Source organism: Chelmon rostratus, chromosome 4 (assembly GCF_017976325.1).
Source record: "Chelmon rostratus isolate fCheRos1 chromosome 4, fCheRos1.pri, whole genome shotgun sequence".
Taxonomy (NCBI): Eukaryota; Metazoa; Chordata; class Actinopteri; order Chaetodontiformes; family Chaetodontidae; genus Chelmon; species Chelmon rostratus.
In genome coordinates this window covers 13,946,700-13,971,106 of record NC_055661.1, presented here as the reverse complement: position 1 = coordinate 13,971,106, position 24,407 = coordinate 13,946,700, and the positions used below count along the sequence as shown (strand labels likewise).

Genomic DNA, 24,407 nt, shown 5'->3' with positions numbered 1-24,407 from the left:
TTCTTTTTTGCACTAAACACAAAGGTGCAGCAGCTACAGTGTATTTCTGCTGCTTTCCTCAAAACTTTCTAAATGCTAGTAGCTCTAATTTCTTTGCTTGAAATGAGTGGAAAAAATGTGTGTGACAATAACTCTTTTTAATGCAATTAATGATGCATCGCTTTTGTTGACTGGGGCTTCAGCAAATGGAATAATCAACTTACTATAAGCTAACTGAAGGACACTGACACAACATTCAAGTCTATTCTGGAACAAGTGGAAAAAGCTGGACATTCCATCAGCAGTTGTTTTTCATTTTTGGTTTCAGGCTTTATATACAATCTGACTTTTACACAGTTTACACTACTGAATAACTCAGATAGACACATGCAGTGCAGATGTGGCCCACCACTGCCAAATACTTTCATCCAGGCACAGGTCTTTAAATCAGTTGCAAAAATGATCTACAAGAGGACAGCAGCAATAAAGGTTAAAAAAAAGTAACAGTACTGATGATAAAAGCTACACAGCTATTTCTTGGCTTATGAATATATACAATCCACAAATGAATTTTGAATCTGAGAAAAATAGTCTGCTTGACAAAGCAACAGCATCTTGTTTCATCCAAGCACAAACCAGAATGTAAAAGCGTCAAGTTGTGGTTTTAGTGGGAGTTATTGAGGAACGACAGCCAGGCAAAGTGACTCTTGCCGTCATGATGAGGTTGCCATGCAACCACCAATATAGCCAGAGAAGCTCTGTACAAGGCTGCATGAATAAAATATTGTTTTGCTATTATCTATTTTTTACCTAAAAAGGTCCAACAATACAGACTGAATGATAGTTGGGTTTGCTTTGGCTCCGCTCTACTGCAGCACACATGTATGCACACTCACCAACACATGTTGAAAAGAAGCAAGTGGCCAATATCTTCCAATTTGTGATTTGTGGTGAAAGAAGTGTGGGAAGCCATTAACCACCATGCGCTGGTCCATTCATTTGAAAGTCTGAACAACTGAAGACTCACAGTCAGGCCAGCCTCGAGTACGAGCAGCCTCAGAGGTTTCTCTTGATGGGAGCCTGGGATAAAGGAGGCCACTGGACCAACACTGACCGTAAAATAGCATTCTGAATCTTATCCAATAGAAACACTAGAGAGAGTCTACAGACAGTAAAAAATGTAAACCAGAACGACAGTGATGGAGCATGGTATTACCAGGCAGGCATCGTTCTAATTTCTCCACCCACACCCGTCATCAACACTTCAAGTGATCTTCTAGTTTTTGGGAGGCTTTGACCAATTTGAAGTCAGAGGCCTGTAATCTTGGTGTGATCTCTGATACAGACCTGTCATTTAGTGCTCAAGCAGCAAAAGCGGTGCAATCACCTTGAGCTAGGGCTCACTGCTAAGAATTAGGTGTTTTCTTTTACAAGCTGACATGCCATGCTTTCATTCATTCTAATTTTTTAACGTCATTTATTTGGGGCTCGGATGCAGAAATAGATCGGAATCTGCAGCTTTGTCTGCAACACACTGAAAAAGCAAAACATCAGCACTGCCCGTGCTGGTTTAAGAGCAGTTCTGCATCACTTACATCACTCTTGTTAACCATCTATTTAATTTCTGTTTTTTCTAAATGTGTCACTTCAATTTTGAGTTAATATTCAAAGCAAGTGTACCACACGTCAGCTGCTTTACGTCACATCATTTCCCAAGCATCGGTCAGGAAACAGAGGGTACGTTTTTTTTAACGTGCGTCTCATGCTGCTGGTGTATGTTACAGTTTTGGGATCAGGGTAACGATTCAAGGTCAAATTATTGTATTTCTATGCTTAAAGTTGGGACCACTATGCCTCATCCTGAAACACAAATGTCCCACAAGTGACCCTGATAAATGAATAAATAAACATATAATGTATTGCACTCCATTTGCTTTATTTCTTGGCATTTATTCCTCACATATACAAATTAGACGGTTGTGTCATGAATATTTTATTATTGAAAATTACAAACAATAAACTTTAGAATACAAAACTCAACCAGAAAGAGGATACCAATTTTTTAATAAAGCACACAATCTGAAGAACTGCAGCACAACACAGCGGATGCGTTGACTTAACGAAGCTGCGGCCTGGCCTCGGGGCAGTGTGGATGTTTTCCTCCTACAAGAATGCAACTGATATTCCCTCATCTATTCCCCATGTGGCAGATGAAAGGGTTTGAGATAGGGTATGAAATGGTGGGTGTCTGAATAACTACAATTTATTCCACTTAAGAAATCCTCTGGGCTCTATGCACTGTGTGTGTGAGCGAAGACTTCTGGGAGAACACAGATGCAGTGCAGAGTAAAGGCGAGATTACAAACATAACACTGAAACAACTAGCAGACCAAACACTGTGTTTCTCTTAATGGATCTAATGTCCTGGACACCATTGGAACCTTATAGTGCTCAGGTGACATAATCTTTCGTGTGTGTCTTGTGAATGCAATGACCTCTGAGACCATGGTCTCACTAAGCCGGCTGATACAGTGATTGAATTTCAATCTGGTTGTGGAGTTTATAATCACTAGAAGATTTCTTATATGTTACTAGTAAGCTGTATAGGTTTACACTTGGGGTGTATGTGGCCTCTAAAATAAAAGACATTGGAAATATCACTATAATAGAATATAATATAACACATAGTACAAATTAAATGGATACTAATACTGCCTTCAGATATAATTAGTCTCAAAAGAGAAGAAAATTGATAGCCAGACTAAGAAGGTTTCTATTTGTAGCAATGCATTAACCTGTAAGACTCACGTGGCTTTTAATTTCAAATTCTCACACTAAGAAATAAACAATAAACTGCAAATGCATGTTTATTGCAAGTAACAGTGAGAGCCTGTATGTTTCAAGTTGCAGGCCAATTAACCTCCCACCGGCACTGACTACTAAACTACATGTTGCCATTTAGTCTAGCAATTCAAATTACACACATCAAAACGCTGAACACTCGCTCTGTATTTATAAGAGGAAACAAACTATAAAGCACACTTGCACATTAACTGACGTGCATAACCTGCTATACAGCCAGCCAGCCAGCCAGCTTTCACCAAACAAATCCATCAAACTCACTGGAGTGAACTACCAGACAAAATGAGCCAATACACCAATTAACCACTCAGAGTAGCTCATTGGCTCCTGACATGCTCCTTTACATGCTGTCCAATCAAACTGAGGGGAGCTGCGCTGCCTGAAATCTTTGTCAACTCCAAACCTTCTTAGTGTTTTACAGCTTTTCCGAGGGACACAAAAAAAGGGATGAACACGCCAGCTTCAATTTACCGAATTGTGTTGGAAAATGAGCTATGATTAGTGTTAATTAGGCTTTGTTTTCTCGTTTGCAGCATTTGTTATGACGCTGTGCATGTGTTGCAGAATCGATGAAGATGTTTTATTGCTTCGCTTTTGTTCCGTCTATGTGTTGCAGTGCGCTGAGCTCTCACGGCCATTGCACACATGACTGGCCTTCAACCAAATCCCAGCAGAACATTCTCTCCAGTGCCCCCCTTGTAGTTAAACCCTGTCTGAACCAAGACGCAAATACTAACTGGGAAAGGAAAGGAGAAGAAGACAGATGATAACAAGAAGAATGACGTCAACACCGTCTGACCAGTCTGCAATGCATCACTGTTTGCAGTGGTCTCGCCGCAACACCCCCCCCCCCTCTAAAAAGAGGCATCCAGCTGCTGGGAACAAACAGACAGGTTCTGCTTAGTTGAACTCCAAATTGGTCCATTTGGCAGCTAATTGCTTTAAGTGTCAAGTCCTAATGTCCTCGGGTTGCCACTCTAGCTCCTCAACTCAGAGCTTGTTGGCAAGACGATGTATTTCCAGAAGCAGGAGTGGAGGTTAAAGGTTGCGGACCCATGAGTGATTTTAAGGATGTGTTTTTCCAGCATTGTCTTGTTTGAGACAATACATTCATCTTTTTGACACATATTAATGTGTGATAATGTAATTATTATCTGTACATTAAAATATATAAAGTTGAGTTGAATTTGAGTCATCTGTTAAGAACAAAAGGACGGGAGATGTGCACTCTTGACTGTTTCAGATGCAGACGCCTGCACACTGCAGGATTCTCTGTCAATCAACAAATTTCACATTTACACACACTTGGACTCTATTTGTCACCTTAATGACCTCAAAGCATGATTCTGTGCTGCATGAGCCCACGAGTAGACGTACAATAGTGCACATGCACATATATTCTGCTGCATTGAATTCATTCATTTGTCACATTATACAACATTATTCAACAATTTTTCTAGCTTTTGATTATTCTATCCACTGCAGACAAGGTGCAAAAATGACAGAAATAGGAAAAAGACAAGAAGAAGGCCTTCTGTTTTTATTTCCTTAACCTTTATGTATAAAGGACAATTTAAACACAATATCCAACCGACCTCAAGCTACCACAGACTTTGCACAGTTGCCAGAAATAAAAGCTATAACTCATCGCCTGACAGAAGAGCTTTCCAGAAACAATACCCCAATAAAATCCCTCTTCACACTTAAAACTTTCCATTCTTGATTCCAGAATTACATTTTATTGAGGTCTTTAAAAAAAAAAGCTGCAGCCCTTGAAGAACTGTCACAGAAAGGCTCACAAAACTCACTGAACAAAACCTCAGTAAACCATAACAAGGCAAACAGGCAGAGAGATCACAAACTAGAAAAGTAAAGTAAACTGCTCGGTGACGTCATGGCAATGGTAACTAACTGGCCATAGCTCTCAAACTATGATTCTGTAAATGTTTCATGACCAGTTGTCAGTTCTGTCATGAAAAATCCCTGCGCCTATATTTAAACATGGCCTAAGCTGTTGTGTTTTTTTGCATGCAGTACATCTGCTCCCACGTCTCACACACAACACAGCACACATTTTAACAATCCCATTAAAATGTGCATATCCATATATATTTTTACAGACAACCTGCATACACATTGTCAAACGCACAGTCTAGTAAATGTGGTTTTACTGCAAAGCCAAATAGGGCCACAAAGTGGTGCATTTCTGTTTTGTTGTAATGTACTAGAGTAGAGAGTTGCTGCTATACTACTCTGATCAACATCCTCAAGAAAGAGGTCTCATTAGTAACGAGTTCGTGTTTGCACTGCTCATGTATGATTAGTGAATAAAGTGCCATGGGGAGACCTGACATTGTATGGTCAGTGTTAAGTACTCTGGAATAAAGTTGCAGTGTGGAAATCTCAATTCTGTTGTTGGCTCTCTGAGCTGATCAACTATCCTGGGGCTCCTGCTAACTAGCTCCATGCCACTTCCACCAGCCACGTTGCAACATGCACACTTGGGCAAAAACAAATTACACAACCTTATTCTCTATTTGCTGAACGGGAATCTATGCATGTAATGATAAAGGGGAAAAAGGGAACATATAGGAGATACAAAAAACTTGCAGACACACCTGAACATTCAGAAGTTTGCCTTCAGGGCTTTCTGCCAGAAAGCTTCGCTGAAACATGTTAGCATTGTAAAACAGCCACAGCCTGGTTCGGTTTAGGCACCAGAACTACCTGGTTAGGCTCAGGAAAAGATCATGGTTTGGCTTAAAATAATGAGTGAACGTTGACTTTTGGTTTCACATGAGGCACAAACACAGACAGTCTCCTGGGTGAGAGTGTTGTATTTGACCCATCTTTCCCCCCGACCTCCTCCCTGTGCAGGCTCCTGCTACTTCACCTTATTTCCTAAAGGCTTTCTGGCAGAAAGGCCTGATGGCAAACGTTTGCGAAACATCTTGTGGAGTACTGTCCTCTGCTTTTGCGATTAACCCCCTCTGAACTCGTCACGCTGACCTCGTTACCCCCTCTTAGTCATCGCAAGCTATTGGAGCCACTGTTTAACTGCAGACCAGCCTGAAACTCCTAATAATGTTACCGTTTAGTTTGCATGGATCACTTCCAACCTTGTAGTTAGTAGTTGCAGTCCTACTCAGACCCACTCTGCATGCATGTGAGCTCATCGTATCCTAGTAAATTACATTACACTCCACTCCGGCTAACACCTTAAAAGGATTCTCATGATGAGAATTATGCAGCATCAGGCCTGACCATTGTTGGACAATTGGCACCTAATCTCATATTTCTCCAAATGCAATTTTTTTCACTCCCACATAAACGCAAACACACATCATCTCCCCTGCATCTGCGTCCATTATACTACTTGCTCACACACACGTACACTCACATTCACACAGCCATCCATACTGTACGTGTTTGCAAATGATCATCCATAACATCCACTCACAAGCTGCAAGAGAGCATTTAATCATTTTGGCAAACCAGAATCTGATATTTGTCTGCACCAAGAAAATCGATTCACAGCCTGACAAACGTTTCTGAAATTACAATTGCTACTCCTCTTATCTCCAAAGAGCGGCGTCTATTTTAATCCACAAATGTCACTCTGTTTTCCCACACTTCTCCCCTCTCTAAAGAAACTAGCTCAATTTCTAAAATCGCAGCTGAAAATAAGACACAGTTATGAGCCTCATCTGACTTTTCGAAGTTTTCCTGGAGAAAAAAAAATCCGCTGAAAATGAAACAACACCTGTTTGACCTTGGTGAAATAAATCAATTTATTCAACAGTGACTGAACTCAAACTTCTGTCACCTTAATGTCCTTAAACAATGATTTCCATGGATACACACACAACTATCATACACATGCTCAAACTGTATGACTTGATACAAAATGATACATTCATTTATCACATCATCACAACAACACTATCCACCCATTTTCCTTTTCTAACTTTGTTGTCTTTAAATCATATTACTTTAGCCAGACATCTTTGGATGAAATTAATATAAAATAAACACGCAGACAGAAAACAAACCCCAGACACATCCCGAGACACACACACTCACACACAAGCGCACACACAGTAGTTTTTTCCGTCTGCTATCAGTTTCAATCGCTGACATGCATCCATCTACGAACACCCGCCTGAAGCTAGATGTTTTGTTTTTACTCTAATGAGCTGTAAAAGTGCAGCGGAAAACATACAGTGCACCAAAGCTGCCTGAAAAAAACAACCAGCTGAACTTTGCCTGAACTCAGCCAGAGGGTCATACTGTACCTGTGGCAAACGTCTCCGTAGCTGCGGCGGAGACACGGCAAATATGTTTTGTTCTGCTATTAAAAACCTGAAGCGAGGCGGCAAAACATTTGACATTACATTCCCTGGGAAATGCTGCGAGAGTCGCAGATGGTTTCTTTCCGTCTCCTTGTAGACATGAACGCAGCTGGAAATACAGCTGAGAAAGAAGGTCCCCTCTCGCTTCATTCCCATCTGTCTGCGCAGGCATGTCGGAACAGAAGTGTAGAGGCCAATTACTCAAGGTGAATGGTGTGAGTCATACTGCCGGTGCATGGTGATGAGGCTCTGTCTCAGTGCCGGGGAGCCTCTTTTCATTACAGTTAGTTTCTCTGGATATGTGGCACATTTCACACGTTTCACAGAGTTGCCATTTTGTCTTTTTCCTTAGTGTGTTTCAATCCTTCAGAATCAAGCCTTTAAATTGATGTTTTCATGACAATTGGTTTAAAAACAGGTCGTCAGTGACGGTGTTAATGGATGCATATGCAAATTATGTCCTACACGTGTGTGTGTGTGTATACATACACTATATACAAAAAAACAAACAAAAATAAAGTTGCCTTTAGAAGGATCGCTCAGTTTCTCTGAATTGCACCTGGTGGGATATGGATAATACAATACAGTGTTTTGTACTATTGCACAATAACACAGCAGAAATAATTCATAGGCACAGTCAGAAAACATGAAATATTGCACAGGCTAGTAGCTGCATGGATGTAGCGGATATTAGCAAAGTGTTAAAAATAAATAACGCAGTAGTGCAAGAACAATAGGTTCACAGTGCTATGGTAAATGGTGTTGATGGTTAACTGTTAAATGATGTCGAACAGTCGGACATGGGTTGCGAGTTACTGACTCTGTGACCCTTGAATCAGGAAGCGGTTCAAAGGGAGAACCAAACTTCAAAGATTAAACCCGGACAACAGCCAAGTGCCCAGCAACAGTCTGCTGAGGTAAGTAGGATTTCATCCTATTTGCTGACTGTGGATGAGAAGTAAACGGAACTGAAAAGCATCTTTCCACTTGCTGACAGTGACAGTTCAGTTCATCTTTCTCCACTCAGGTTAACTTTGCTTTAAATCCTGGAACACCTACAAGGCAAAAACAATTAGGTCCAAAACTCCTTTGAGTCATAATTGCAATCACATTAATCCAATAGCTCAACTTCTCAGCTGCTCCACTGGGATTTATATGCACTAACAATGCTTCCATCATTTTAAAATAACTTTGTAGGCCCAATGGAGAGCTGTTCATTATGCTCCTGTGCCTCCCAAATAATCCCATGCTCTCACAGCTCAACAATGTCACAAAGGCCACGATTAAGAAGTCCACACGGTCGCTGTGACAGTGGAGACTGTGCTCTTTTCTGCGCTGTGAGCCCTCACATGAAACATGGCCAAGCTGTGCTCTCCCAATCTCGCAGAGCCTTAAAAAGACCAAGTGTACCGAAGCATATCAGCCAACACAAACAACTAAACAGAAAGGCAGACAGCTTGGAGCCTATGCAAAAAATATGAACTCAGTGGCTGCGTGTCATTCGTCGCTCAACACGCCCTCGTTGGCTTCCCCTCGGCACTTGTCCCGGCCATTATAAGTGTCGCTCCATTTGTCTGCAAAACTGACGCGAACTTGGTGAGATCGACCCTTGGAGGGCTGAGGAATCAACAATCGTCACCCCAGAGGTGTATATCACCCACAGTCCATTGCATTTCCACGGAGACGTCAACAAGCTGCTGATTTACAGTATTTAAATGCAGATGTTTGCTGTCACCTTAATGTTTTCCGTATTCAAATTTTGTACAATAAAGAATGTTAAAAAAACAACAACATTACGCTATTTTGCACACCGTGCGTCCTGATACCTAAACGACTGAATCAGTCGATTACCATTGACTCCCAAAAAGACAGATATTGCGGACCTTCGTCGTACCAGGCCTTCATCCTTATTTTGTTAACGTTGTGAGATGGAAACCGTTTGCTTAATCTGGGCACCAAAACTACTTGGTCAGGTGTCGCAAGAGGACATACTGTTCTACGTGATGTAACGTAAGTACATTAAGTTAAAATATGTCATGGAGAAAGGAGAACATGCGCATGCAGACTTTCTTGCTCTTTATACTACATCACCTGACTTTCTCCCGTCATAATTACTACAGCCACTAGGGGTCGCCACCTAACAATAAAGGTCAATAGGTCATGATAACCTACTTGCAAAGCCGGCACATGTTTTTCTGGTGATAACGGGCTATGCTCTTACGTAATAGGCCTGAGGGGAAGTGAATGAGGAGAAATGAAAATACTAATGAAATGCAGCAAATGAGATCAATGAAGAGTTCAATCACAGTTCAAAGACTGACTTCCTACTTCAACTGGAGCTGCTGTACTTCACCTAATTGAGAGCGCTTTTGCATGTGCAAAGAGGGATTGTTAGTGACATTACAGGTGGGCTCATGTTCGTTTACACTTCCCAAAGAAACTGGTAGTGTCCGTATTCTGACATCTGTATGACTGTCTGGCCTCCTTGTACTTGTCACCCCGGTGCACGTATTTTTAGCAGTTATATATTGTACTCACCAAAGTCATCGTGTCCTGAGGCGTCAGCTGTTACTTTGTGGAGCATCATCATGAGTGAAAGAACTGAGGGCCTGAGCTACCAAAGTAAAAGCGTAGTCGAGCTAAACCGTAGCTTCTCTTTAAGAATACCACAGCTTACATATGGCTACCACCCAGCACACTGCACTCTGAGGCCAGGCTGAGAGACAGTGGTACACAAGAGGACACTTGACAGGTCCCATGTCGGGGGCCCATCCACTTCATTCCACTTTGTGTTAATGCCTCACAATTTATAGTAATCTTAGTTCATTGCTTCATAATGTTATACAAGACCAGTTCTGGCCTGTAAATCCATAAAGAACACAGGCGGGAACCTTTCTTCATTGCGTGGTGAACTTCAGTGGACGCAGTGGCGAGTGAACACCCTCTTTTTACGGGGCCCATATTTGCGGGTTCAGGCAGGGACGGCTGACTGAGCGCTATGCAAATTTCAACACGTGGATCGCCGAGGACGAGGGGTCGAACACATAGAGCCCCGTTAGAGGGCCAACTCTAACTGCGCCTGTGTGAGTAAAACCAGAATTATAATACGTTACCATCGTTTTTTCGGCCCTGAACTCAATTTCTCAGCTCCTCACTCTGCCGGAATGGGATTTAATTGTGCTGAAACGGACATGTTTACAGGGAGACTTTCATGGCTTCACCGCTGACGGTTTCATGTATCCTTAATCATTACTGTGAAATTCACTCGAGAGTATCACACAGTAGATAGCACTGAAGGGTTTTATTCTCTGCAATCATTCTCATGCTCTGTTTCCCATTACAGAACCATTTCCCCCACAGTCCTGAGTCTATTTGCTGATGAACTGTGTTTTTAGCTGACATCTGAGACCGAAGTCCAAATGAGTTTTTAGAGACAACTGTAGAAAAGTTTCCTGAGGTGTAAGACTTTTCTGTTGGCGCACAAACTTTACTGCTCTTACTTACTTACTCTTGCTCTTGCTCTTGTTTGTTGGCTCGGCCGTGAATGGCGACTGTTTCTAAATCCAAGCCAAGTCATTATCTAACAGTAATTCTTACCAGAGACATTCCTTGCCCTTGTACGGGCATATGTAGAAAAAAAAACAAGCTGTGTCTTTCTTCTCAGCCACTGCGGCAAAATTACATCCCACTTCATTCACTGGATCAAACCCCTCATCTAAGAATGCCTGGAGAAGCAAACACTACAGAGAACACATTGCCCTGAGTGTTTGTTAGACTTATGTGTGGGATTTTATCTTGAAACGAACCTTTTTCATGATAATGATACCTGAATTAAGAAAGTTCCTGAAACAGGTTTAACTGACAGGGCCCCGAGGCGCGAGGTTTCAGAACTTAAATGCAAGACTCAGACACAATCAGCGAAGTTACAAAATAAAGAAGTAATTTATTAACAAAAGGCGCTCAGGATAAATAACAACAGCACATACAACGTATGGCAACAAAGTAAAAACAAAAGACGCTAAGGATAATTTAGAAGGTCAATTTCAAAACTCAAAAAAGGCACAAATGGCAAGGATACAAAGTAACAAATGAATCAAATCTAGACTAGAAAAATACTTGTTCAACAATGATTTACTTACAAAAAAACACAAGGCAATAACAGGAAGACAAGGATCAAGGAATGCTGGATAAATCACAGCTTGGTACAAAGACATGGCACGAGACAATCTGGCACAGGACAAAGGGAGACGCGGACTATATATACACGAGGTAACAATGAACAGGTGGAGACAATTAGGGCGGGGTAGACAATCAGACAGGCAGGAAACACACCGGGAAGTCAAGGGGCCTGAAACTAGAGGAGAGTTAGGTTTCACAATAAAACAGGAAGTGTAGGACAAGACATGACACTCGTGAACAAAAACACTTAACAGATCTGACGAGACATGACATTAACTGCTTTGTAATTAGTAGAAATTGAAACCGATTACCTTATTAACAATAATGCAACAGAAAAGAGAACATGCATGAGCTTCTTCTAGAAAAGCCGTGTACAGCTTTTAAAAATTTGCACGGGCTTCACTTTCAACTTCACCAGACTCTAAATAAGGGACAATAATTTATTTAGGACAATAATTTTCCTACTTACATTAAGTTGTCATTGTCAGTGGTGGGAAATCTTCATTCACAGGAAGTGATGAATCAAATGTCCGTCAAACTGAAAAAAAAAGACCTTACTTAAAAAAAATCCAAAACTTTATTTCCTGCTGCCAACTGCAACAGTGCATCATACCTAAATGAATAGACAAACAAACAAAACATTTTTTTGCGTGCATCCAAAATAAGCCATATAAGCAGATCTGACAACCGCACTGATGGGATGAACACACACCGGTGGTTAAGGTTAGGCCAGTCATGCCACATTGTTTAAATGGTTTAAATGGTACTCCAGAAATTTAATACTGCAAAGTTGAAAGGCTTGCAAGAGAAAAACATTTTCAAAAAGAAATATGCCCTGTGTGCCAAAAAGGCCGAATAGATAAATATGCGACTTCATCACCTTTCATTAGACTCCACCACCCCCCCTTTAATGCAGCTGTTTATATAAAAAACCTGCAGTCTGAGCCTGAACTAAGATAACCCGAGGAACACCCTTACAAGGATTCATCATGTGGGGACCATGAATGCTTGTAACGTATTACATAGCAGTCCATCCAATGTCTGTGGACATATTTCACTCTGGACCGGCTCTTGAGCGATCAATCAGCACAGCCGTCCTTACAAACAAGGCCACTAGCCTGGCTATGTGTCAAGTGTAAATAGAGGAGCGGGTGGTGCAGAGAGGGGAAGAAATAGTAATGGTGGAAGAGAGAAGGACAGAGTGAGTGAAAGGAGTGAGAGCGAGAGGGAAAATGAAAGCAGCCCTTCTTCCCACTCCAACAGGAACCTGTTTTAATAGCAGCAATCAGTCAGCGGTGTAGCTCCGGCTGGAAACAGAGAGACGGAAAGGATGGAGGGAACGTAAAACAGATTGTGGGAAATAACAGCACAAGTGCATAAACACAGGAGTCATGTCACAGCGGTGTTTTAAAATACCACCGTTTACTGCTGGCAGAGGATCAAACAGGCAGTCAACAGCGGGGAGGAGGGAGGGAACGCAGCACTCAAGGTTCAACTTCTCACTGTATGTCTCATGTGAAGAAGCATCCAGCGGTATAGTGAAACATCATGTGCTGTCAGTGTTTGTCCAAGTGCACGGATTCTGCGTGCTGCTGGATCAAACCTAAATGTGCAGGCCACTGCTAAACGGCGTTCCCGAGCACATCTCTTAATGAAGCAATTAGCATAGAGAAAGCAAGAGCCTCTGGAGAGGACAGTGCATTTCAACACATCATCCGCGTTAATCTTTGATTTAATTGAATGGAAATTGCCCTTCAGTGGGGTTATCGCAGCGAGGACATAGCGTATGATATCCTGCAGATGGCAGCAGAGCCTTTTGAGAAAACAGGCCTCGGTGTTCTTCAGGAGGGGGAGCAGGATGCAGCCAAAATAACAGTTTGACAGGGTAGATTTGCAATGTTGTCTGTCTGTCTGTCTGTCTGTCTGTCTGTCTGTCTGTCTGTCTGTCTATCTATCTATCTATCTATCTATCTATCTATCTATCTATCTATCTATCTATCTATCTATCTATCTATCTATCATTTAATGACATGCAGTGATCATGAATTGACAGGTCTGTGGAGAACATCCATCACTTGGAATACCCTGAGCTCAGGAGCGCCTGCTGTCTCTACATTGTATTTATTTAATATTGCTCCTCGGCCGCTCATTTACATCACCCAGATCTCGGTGCAGGGGTGCTTTCTCCTCTGTGAATCAGCAGGCATGTGGCACGGCACCCCTCTGACACCTTTACTATTCTGGCTGGACTTCAAATGTCGGTAAATCCCTTATTATAAAATGTGGTCATAAACACTTAATGGTCTGTCATGAATATTTTAGATCCCTGAATATCATACAGAAATGACCTCTGGAAAGCCGCAACTTTAACGAGGCACATCTCAGGCAGATAACCTCTGCGGCCGGTGCAACGCGAGGCCCCTTTTCTGGTTCTTTTGGTTTTTTCGTGGCGTGATTGGATTGATTTGTCATTTGCAACAGAAGGAGCTTGGCCACGGGGCTGTGGATAATCCAATTTATCGCTTTGCCATTTATTACAAATTTCTGTGGCTTTTGGGTCCACTGTCACATCGATTCGTTGATTGCTTGCTTAGCTGGGTCCTAATGAGCTGCTGTCTGAATCACTGCATAATCGCCGCCCTAATTCACTTCCTCGCCTGCCCTCACACTCGGTCTGTTGGCTCGCCACTATTAGAAAAGAATGGACTAAAACACAGCTCTCTGAGCAGACAATTAGTAACATCATCCTTGAAACGGGGTGTCATTCGGCGCATATTACCCTTTAATAAATGACAGTCCTCTTGCGACTTAGCAGAACGCTGTCACAGATTGCTGTTTCAGGTGACGAGGAGCTCGTCGGCATATCGGCTGCAGCTGGTAGTCGTGTGAATAAAACTGTCATGAGCAGTGAGGTCTTAGGAGGGACAGTTTTTGACTTGAAATGTTGGGATGGTTCACAAAACCACGATTAGATTCTTTGGACTAAATGAATAGAATTGATGGAAGATTACAGCTTAAAATGACAACGTAAATATGTTGTACCAGGTGCCAGTGAAATAACTGCTGGGGAGTGGAAAAGGACAGTAAGTAAGCAAATTAACACAAACAAATTCCTAGAAAATACTTAGGCTTTAAGTACTTTTAAGACCAGTGTGTAGGATTTCGTGGCATCTAGCAGTAAGGTTGCAGATCAACCAGCTGAAAAACCCTCACCCCACCTCTCCCATTCCAAGCGTGATGGAGAACCTACGGGTGCTACGTAAAATTCTGAAATGTGCTGTTCAGAGCCAGTGTTTGGTTTGTCCATCCTGGGCTACTGTAGAAACGTGGCGGTGCATCACGGTGGACTCTGTGGAAGAGGATCCTCTCCCTCTGTAGATATAAAGGACTAATTTGAAGGTAATGAAAATGCAACATTTCTTATTCCTATACTTCTATATTATATTCCATTTCTGCCATGTTCTGCCAATAGATCCCCTAAATCTTGCACACTGGTCCTTTAGATGAAAGCTTAATTACCTTGAAAAAGCGGTTAACAAGTGACTGCTTCATTTCACTGCCAGTATACTCACTTAACGCTAAAACTAGAATGAAAAAGGGGCGAACAAGGGACTTCTTTTACAGTCGACGTACCTGGGTTTAAACTGTAACACACAGTCATAGCTTTTTCTCAATTGTTACGTGCTATGACTATAAAGTAAAGCCCATTGCATCATGAAAGCTTTGTTTAAAAAGCTGAAAACAGACTATTTTAATTCAAAGTCCCAAAGTACCCAGAATTTTTAGTACTAGGAACGACTTCTCAGGGAACTAAAAGGTTCCCTCAACCCGTAGTCGTCTGCATTTCCACCGCGGTCTGAGGACCCATGAAGATGAGACAAATTAGTCAGCTGACGTATGGAAAAGCGGCAGCTTTTTTTTTACATGTCTTTTTGCGCGTGACTATACAACGTCCATCTGTAGTATACTTTCTTGTGTAACTCCTGCCAATGTGTCGAAGCACAGTCTTTGGGGTACGGTTTGGCACCACATTTCCCTTCCTTTGGCAGACATTTGACTTTTGAGGTGATCAGATATCTGAAGAGCCTCACTCGCACATAGAAGAGATGGCAAATACCACCAGGAGAAGGTTTACCTTTGCTCCAATATCAGCCTGTCTGCATGGCATTTGTCAAGCTTGAAGAGGGGCTTAAAGACACGTCGGGACATGTTTGTGGAGAGGCTGGTGGACAAATATAGGAGGGAGCTAATCAAGCCATCTATCAACAAAGGAAGAACACCGTCTGTGCGCTTCTTAACTCGTCCCGCGAGCTCTTCTCTTTTTCGATGCAGGTTCAGGGGTAATGATCTATCAAGTAAACGCTGGCGCAACTAAAGTGCTGTAGTGAAGTAAATAGCTGCTAAGAGTAGCAGCTATTTGCAGATTAAGCACAGATACAGAATACTGAAGGTAGACAATCAGACATGAGGACAGATACCTGAAAGAATCACACATCAACACTGTCAACACTGTGTCAGACAACACTGTGTCAGCAAAAAAGCTCACAGGCAAAATGGTTTTCAGACAACATTTCTTTAATACAAAGTCAACATATCTACATACACAGTGGCTTTAAACCAATTATTGTTTCAGTTAGAAGTAACAGTTTGAAAGTGATAGCTCTTGGCCCTCATACAAAGGAAAAACTATTTTGCTGAGTTTGGGTTCTTTTTCATTTTGTTGGTATGTACTGTATATGTTCTATTCTTCTTGAAGTCATTTTTTTTTGTTAGTGTTGTTTTTTTGTTTTTTTTGTTAGTCCCCCACCCCCGAATATTCTGCGACACGTTCCGGTACATTTGGCGGCTGTTTTCAAAAGTCTAGCATCTTTACATGAAGTCAAAAGAGTAACACATTGCACAAGCTTCCGAAGACTGCCATGGTTTCAGTTTTGGCATGGGCCCCTTTTACCGGTCGTTTCCAGCTCCAAAAGACTTCAGCTGAGGATTTTAGTTCGTTATGAAACATCTCGAGGTCCCCACTGATCAGAAATGACGTGCTGGAAATGTGAATTTGCAGCAAGTTTTTGGTTGTCTCGGTCTTCCCTCGGTTGCACCGCTCTGCTCTGTTTCATTGAGTCCTGATTTCTTTCTGCATCCCACAACGAAACACGGCTGAACAGAAACACAGAGTATGGTTCTATACAACGCTTAAAATGCAATAGGGAGAAAATAAACCAACATGTCATGTTGCAAGTGAAGTATTTGCGGCCTTTAGTGTAGCTGCATGTGTCCATCAGCCAATGACATGTTCATGGACAACACCTTGGCATTTCAGGCAGCTGGACTGGCTGCTTCTGAGGATTTGCTGGAAACTTTTAAGGAATGAAAAACACCTTTGGGTGCTATTGTCTCTCACAGCAGCAAAAAATTAAGAATCTACACCTTTGTATTTCCCCTTTTTTGGTTGGAATTGAAGAAGTTGGAGGTCCAATTATTCAAATAGAATCCATTTAAACCCCTCTAGTCCTTCCATGGCGTGAAAGAGAGAAGCCCATCTTATCTCTTGTAAACCCGTTCTAATGCCAGGGCAGGAAATAATTCTTGTCCACATTGAGGATGACAACGCAACAGGACGTTGAATTGAAGGTTGATTACCAGATTAAATGGTTGGTTGGTAGAATGGACTAACTTCCCATCCTCAGTTAAATTGTACCAGCAGATCGCTGATGCTGATTTCATGCCCTCATTGAGGCTATAGGTGTGAGAACAGGAGCTGGCTTGTTTCCCAGTTTAACTGCTAGCAGGGGAAATTAAAGGTAGGGGGGAAAAAAAAGAAGAAGGAGCGAGTGGTAATTAAAGAGCAGGGAGCAGGGCTGGAGAAAGAACATTTCAGAAGGAGAGAAAACAGGCTTTACAAACACCAGGAAGTCGGATATGAGCAGAACCTCTTTGTAACTCTGTTCCCACTTAAAGTATGAGATCTCGAGGGTCAAATGATACAAATACATATAATCTATATATTTGTTTATTTACAGGTATATTCTAGATCATAGTGGATATCTAACAAAATGAATGACCACATTATGTCTGAAAATAATCGATCGAGGTACAGTATGTCGAGTTGGGCTGACAAAGATAACAAAAAAGTTCAATAATGAAATTATTGATTGATTAGATATTTTGTAGACCGGTTCATCATTAAACAGTTGCAAATAAAATAAAATAAAACAAAATAAAAAGAATACTAATGGCTACAAGTTAATGATAATAAAGAATCTCAACAAGGTTTAAAAATGGCGTCTCCTCATCGGCACAGGGTCTACCCGGGGGTAGAAGTTAAACTGGTGAGTGGAGGCAGAGGATTCAGGTGTAGCACTGACACCACCTCTGCTTTTTCTCGAGAAACACACGAGGTCTCTAAGATTACAAAAAACAAACACACAAACAAAAATAAACTAATAAAAAGTCATATTTTCAAACATGAGCGCTGGCTGGTATAAAAAAAAAAGGATGATGAGGAGAAAAACTGAATTAATACTAAGTGTTTGGATATATCTTTATATTCTGCATTTAAATATATATGCATGTGTGAGTGTGCAGTATATATATACATACATACATATATGCACACATACACACAGACATGCTATACTTAGCATTTCTACAGTGAAAAAATAGAATGTCTTTAAACGTAATATGAACAAATAAGCATTTCTCTTTTCCTGCTAATTTTTTAAAAAATGTGATACAACGTCTCTGTTAAAAAACTAAACCAAAAAAGAAAATAAAAAGTCAACTATGTAATGTAAAATAAGTCGTCATAATACAACATTAATGTTTTCATCATGTTACAATAACAATAAGGCTTTTTTGGAAATAAGAAAAGATTACACACAGTTCTGTCCATCACTCTGGTTCTTGTGCACACCCGCCTTCACAGAATCCACACACTCGCCTCTACCGAAAGACTGATCTCAAAATCATAACCTGGTGGTTTCAAAAGCTTCATTTTTTTTTTTTCTTAAATCAGACACATGTACATTAGTGCGTCAAATCCGACCTGCAGTTGTTTTTGGAGTAGTTGTTTCAAGTTTCTTTTCTTTTTTTTTATCTCAGGGATGTGCAAGTAACTTGTACCAAAGAATTTCATTATCACATCATGGCATCGAGATCCAACATGGCTGCCTGGTCTGGCTGTGGCATCCACAGAGACATCATCTATAAAACGGAGGACAAAAATCAAAGCGACTACTTTGTTTATCCACCTGTTACCAAACACACATACAGTGGAACTAAAGGCCAGTTTTTCAACCACATCAACGCACAGCTTTGTAACCGCAGCAGGCCTCTGCCACTCTCGAGTGTCTCACACAATGAAAGAGATGACTATAGAGGAGGCTGGAAAAGTAAAAGGAGAGGTGGAAAAGACCGGCGGACGATGTTGTCACGTGGATGCGCTTTCAGTCACGCCCCGCCTGGGCGCGAGCGCTTAGCAGAGCTGGCATCTTTTGTTCGTCAAGGTTCCTCTCCCTCAAGAGTCACACGTACAGCATACACGAGATAAGCAGCATGTTTGGTTTCGACAGAAAATAAAAACAAGAAGAAGAAGAAGAAAAAAAAGATAATTCCTCATAAGACAAAAAAAAGTTCGAAACAATGATGATGAGCGTTGGTCACTGTACACAAACAAAGCCCCGACTCCGCGGTGATCCATGTTTGGTTGATCCGTTTGTTCCAAAGCTTCTCGCCCACCAGATTTACCTCATGTTCAAAAATGGTGGATGTTGATGCCGAAGCCAATGGTTCCACAGAGAGGAGTGATTGTAAAAAATCATGGGACTCGGTTGCCATTTCTCCCAGCTTGACCATCTGCGAGACGACCCAGCGGCGGCTTCTCGCGACAGCCGAGGTTTCCCCCCATTTCTCTGGCGACGGAGCCTCGTGGGGCACTTTTCGAACACCCTGTGGTACTTGTCAACATCACCGTGGTTACCTGGCTTGGGATTCAGATTTTACAGTTCATAATTCATGAATTAACAGATCTTAAGATATGTGCTGCTGCTTCCTTTCCCCGACAACCACCGACAGCGCCTTCTCTAAGCTCTTACACTGGAGAACAGGCGGTTACGTGATGTGTACTTTAATAGTTGAGCGTTTTTCCACACAGATTATGCATATCATCGGCGGGACGGCTTACAAAACCCAAGCTGGTTGGTTTTTATGTTTTTGTCTTAGCAGAATTTGGGGAAAACCATTTGTGTCCACACAGGCAACCACAACTTGGTCACTTCTCTGGATATCACTCACAAAATGTGTAGATAGAAATACTTGAACTCCCTTCTGCACCGAGGCATATCAAAAAAAACAAGAAAGTCATCCCATCTTGGCTACATCCTTCTGCCACTCACTGATTTTTGCTGTTTCCTTCTCCTTCATCATCTGTTGCTTGTTACCATTGTATCACGAAGATATTTTTGAGAAGAGAAATGTCCACGAATGTTTACAATGTCCTCCACATTGAAACACTTGAGGTAAGGTAAGCAGTCTGACACTTTGATCGATTCCCGCCCCACAGCTTGAGCCACAGCGTCTGGTTCCTCTCAGGATGAGGATTTTCGTTTCTAGATGGTGGGCAATTTTCCTCACGAAGGGTCTCTTGGTCGAATTGGAATTACTCTAAACTGGTTGGTTGGCCGTCGTCTTCTAAAAAAGAAAAATCTACAATAGGATCCTGTTGGGTGTGTCTGAATTAATGATGATGTTATTGTCGTCTGCTGTCGTCGTTTCAAATTTCAAAGTTTCTATGGCTCAGGAGACTGTTGAGGGGGGCGACAGGATTCTGGGGGGAAGAGATGGCTTTTTACGTTGCATAGTGATCAAAGCTTCCTAAATACTCCAGAGCTGCGTGATAGCAGAATTGGTACTCATCCTGTAGGCAAGAAACACATGAAAAATATACATCAGAAAAAAAATCACAGCAGGGGCATTAAGAGTTTGCTTTGAGCATGAGAGATTTTAGACAACTTCTAATTAAAACAAATTACAGGCAGAAAATATCCTCACAAGACAGTAATACAGATTAGATAGCTGGTATTTCACACAGAGATGAAGACAGATATATAAAAGTGATTTCAGCTTATCTTGCTGCGTGTCTTCTAACACATTTTGGGCACTTGGCCTTCAAACTACATTAAACTGGGGTGAAGTTACATGTTGCATGAAAGTGCGCGTCATGTTTTTGTGTGTGACCTCTGACCTCAGTCTGGACCATGGCTGGCCTCTGTGTCCGCAGCATCTTCACAGTCTGGAAGATATCAACCACGCCTTCATAGCGCATTCGCTCCAGGACGATGCTGAGGGTGATGAAGACTCCGGTCCTGCCCACGCCGGCACTAGAAACACATGACAACAAAGTGAATTAATAAGGATGTCTTGCATACACACAGTGACTGAATGGTGAGTCTTTATTTGTCTTTGTGTGGTGTCTTGCACTGCAGTCCAACAAAGACCTGCAAAATAACAGTCATCTTAAAGTGATTTCAATCTTGCGTTTCCTCTAAAATGCATGCTACACCTACAACAGGAATGTGTTGTAAAGCTGCACCGGACAACCGCTGGAAAACCTTTGACTGCACAGAAATCCTGCTGATGACAGGCAGGATGCGATCTTCACGGGAGACCTCAGTGAATCCGCTTTGACGCGCATCCACATCCTCGTCAAACGCAAAATGAGCCCTCAAGGACACGCGCAAGTCACGCACAAAAGTGACCAAACATTTAGTCTCATTAAGCCCCTCCCATCTGTGTAAAAAGCGCGTCTGCTGCTGCTCTCCAGAAATACAGTCTGAGTCTTAAGTCGGATCCTGAAATACTCGAGAGCTGCCTCTCTAAGCTGCTTTGCTGTGAAATGACTTCCACTTCACCAATGGAACAATAATTGATATGACAACAGATTTATTTGGGCTTCTTCCAGCCTCCGATGCTATTTCGTTGAGTGAAGACGGTAAGCAATGGCTGCTAGCGGACACTTATGCTTTGTGTGCGTGTGTGTGTGTCTGTTGGGGGACAAAGCTAGACTTAGGACAAAAGATGACTTCATTTGACAAAAAATAAACGATATTGAACACAGAAGTCACTGAGCCAAATCATGCAGAACATACGACCACCCACTACCAGCCCCCACGCTGCAGTGTCTCTCAGCCGCCCAAAGCCTCTTCCTGGGAGTCGGTCACAGCTTGTCACATGGACTCTTAAACTCACTCAGAGCTCCCTCTCTCCCTCTCTCTCTCTCTCCAGGAAGATCGACTCTGCAAATCTGAAGGCTCGCCGAGCCGCTGCAGACTGAGAGGATTTGGTGTCCCCATTCACAGGAAGTAATCAGGCAATTAATGACAAAAAGCATGTGGGTCTATTAGATAGCGGCTGAGGAGGGGAGAGGAGGAGTGAAGAAGAAAAGCGAGAGGGAGTGGAAGAAAGGAGGGCCGGGAGAATGGTTGGACGGATGGAGAGAGAAAGAGAGAGAGAGAGAGAGGATTAAGAAATAGACAGAGGGATGACAGACAAGGGAGGCCGGTGACAGAAGACGAAAGAGTAAGAGAAAAGGAAGGCATAAGCTCTCCACTCGGAGATGAAAAGCCTGGAGGAGGAGGGAGGGATGGAGGGGAGGAGGAGGAGGAGGGTGATAGGGAGGAGCAGGAGGTAGTGACAGACAAAGAAACCATTTTTATTTTTTTTTTTTACATCACTACTCAGGAGAAACTTCACAAAATTAGATATTAGACAAAGTGACACCCACTCTTGAAAAAAAAGCCTTTATAAAAACAATAAAATTAACACAGACTATTTAAAAGGACTGCAGGTAACTGACAATTAACAGTGCAACATTCTCGTGTTTTCAGTTTCTGTCGGCTGCAGACATCCTGTGTTCATCCTCTGACACTGTTTCAAAAATCAAAACCAAGTTCACGGAGACGTGTCAAGGATGCCTTAACTGTTCATTTGGCAGCTGAACACAACGCAGTCATGTGACTCTTGCAGTCCAGTTTAACAGGCTGCGTGCCTTTTGTCAGCTAAATGTGACGCGCTCCCCTTCCAGTAATGGCCTCACAGTGGGGAGGAATAACTCAGTCTTATTGGAGCTTCCCTGACACCTCTTACAACTCCCCGGGGCCCATTTGATGGCTGGTGACATCATTGCTTTTTAATGCACGGGAGGTGATGTTATGTTTGATGATGTCATGGCGCCTGTGCGACTGAAATGTGCAGGAAAGGCGACACCTCTTCTGCTCCAAACGTAAACCATGTTCATGAGACGACACGGAAATTACTCAGTGTGTTAAAGCCTTTGTCTGTTAACGCTGTCGCATTCAGTCGGTGGAACAGTTGTATCCTCAGACCTTTTCATGAATGCCAATCAAACCAATGAAAGAACACCTATAATGGATGAGAAACAGGTAGGTGTCTTTGTTAAAGGAATTTCTAGACATTTCTTTTCTTCTTTACTGGTCTTGCAAAGCATTAAAAAAAAAAAAAAACGGCCTATCAAAGACGTCCATTGTCCGGCAACAAAAGCTAACAACTCATTCAGTTCGCACTCAAAGTCTGTGGATGAATAGGAATAATCAGCGGTCTTAGTGGTGACCACTACCAAATATCGGTTTCTACAGGAGTCCAGCATGTCTAGTTAATGATGAAGGTTACCTTGGAAGCTACACCCGAGGTGATGAAATATGCATCACAGAGCAATCGTAAAAACCAAAAAAGAATGGCTGTATCATTTCATGTGCCTCCTCTTTGCAAATGCCAAGCCGCATCTCAGCCTTATCAATTATGGAGGAGATGGGCCTGTGGAGGAGCGGAGGTAGTGTACTGCGGTGGCAAAGAGGAGAGGAGGGATCGTATCTGATGATGCTGTTAGAGCTGCACCGCAGGAGGTGCTGTGCTGCAAAACAATAACCACCTTAAGAAGTGGTTTAATCTTGTCTAGATGCTTAAAGCCTTATATCTCTTTCAAGAAGGAAAGCGTATCGAACATGCTGCCGTGCCTGGAAATATGGCAGATCACACTCCTCTTTTCAAGAAAAACTTCATTATATTATTTTGATCATACTTTATATTAGTGTACACCTATTCACCATTATTGCCTCTGTCATTATAAAGCCCTTTTTCTGGTGGTTTGAGTTATTAATGGTTAGATTGTAATTAAGATAAATAAATAAATAAACCATGTACGACAATACGTACATGTTAATTCTGAGGCTATTGAGGAAAAACTGTTAGTTAATGGTCTAGTAGATGTAGGACATGGTATTAGAGAATAAAGCATTAATAAGTGCTTCATAATGACAAAATAAAGGGACAATACACTGCTAATATACATGTTAATAAGCAACTTGTTATTGGTATGTTAACATAATTGTGGGTCTTGGATGCTGTAGAGTAAAGAAAATACGGTGCAACATGACAGTAAGGCCCCCTACCTGCAGTGGACGGAGATTGGTCCATCCTGTCCAAACTGCTCCTTGGTTTTATGCACCTGGCCAATGAAATCAATGAATCCCTCCCCGGATTTGGGCACGCCTTGCTCCGGCCAATCAGTAAACTGGAACTGCCTTACTGTCCTAGACTGGCCATCCTGCAATTATAGAGAACATAAAGTGAGGATAGAGGATGGAGAACGTCGAGAGGAAAGGGGAGAAGGCATACGTAAAGAGCGAGAATTGAGAGGAAATAATGCAAAGTCAATGGCTGTCTGGAAAATAACAGATCAAAGAGGATCTTTACTCATGTTTTCTTGGTGGGAAGGCATCATTATAGTCACATATTGGGGTTTGAATCCCAACCAACCAACCAAGCCGCACTCTTTGGCTCCCTCTGAGATATTAACGCAAATTTCAACTTTCAAATGAAACTGTATTTGTTGATGCGTTTTTCCTCTACAATAGAAACGAGGATGAGCAAATGTACAAAGATGACCACAGAGGGACAGCGTGTCCTCTCCTCCTCCACTCCTCTGCCTAGTTTCTGTGTGTGTGTGTGTGTGTGTGTGTGTGT

At 42.1% G+C, this 24,407-nt stretch overlaps 1 protein-coding gene across 3 annotated transcripts in view; it reads right to left on the bottom strand.

Annotated features, from left to right (window-relative positions):
- Window positions 1-15,935: 15,935 nt before the first annotated feature.
- The window catches only part of ptprsa (protein tyrosine phosphatase receptor type Sa), a 226,312-nt gene continuing 217,840 nt past the window's right edge, over window positions 15,936-24,407 (bottom strand). For all 3 annotated transcript variants that reach the window (XM_041935428.1, XM_041935430.1, XM_041935429.1), the window contains 3 exons: window positions 23,834-23,988; window positions 20,611-20,746; window positions 15,936-20,283 (listed from right to left, as the gene is read on the bottom strand). In XM_041935428.1, the coding sequence (XP_041791362.1) occupies window positions 20,215-20,283; window positions 20,611-20,746; window positions 23,834-23,988 (360 nt within the window). In that variant the 3' untranslated portion in view covers window positions 15,936-20,214. The remainder of the gene's footprint in view (window positions 20,284-20,610; window positions 20,747-23,833; window positions 23,989-24,407) is intronic.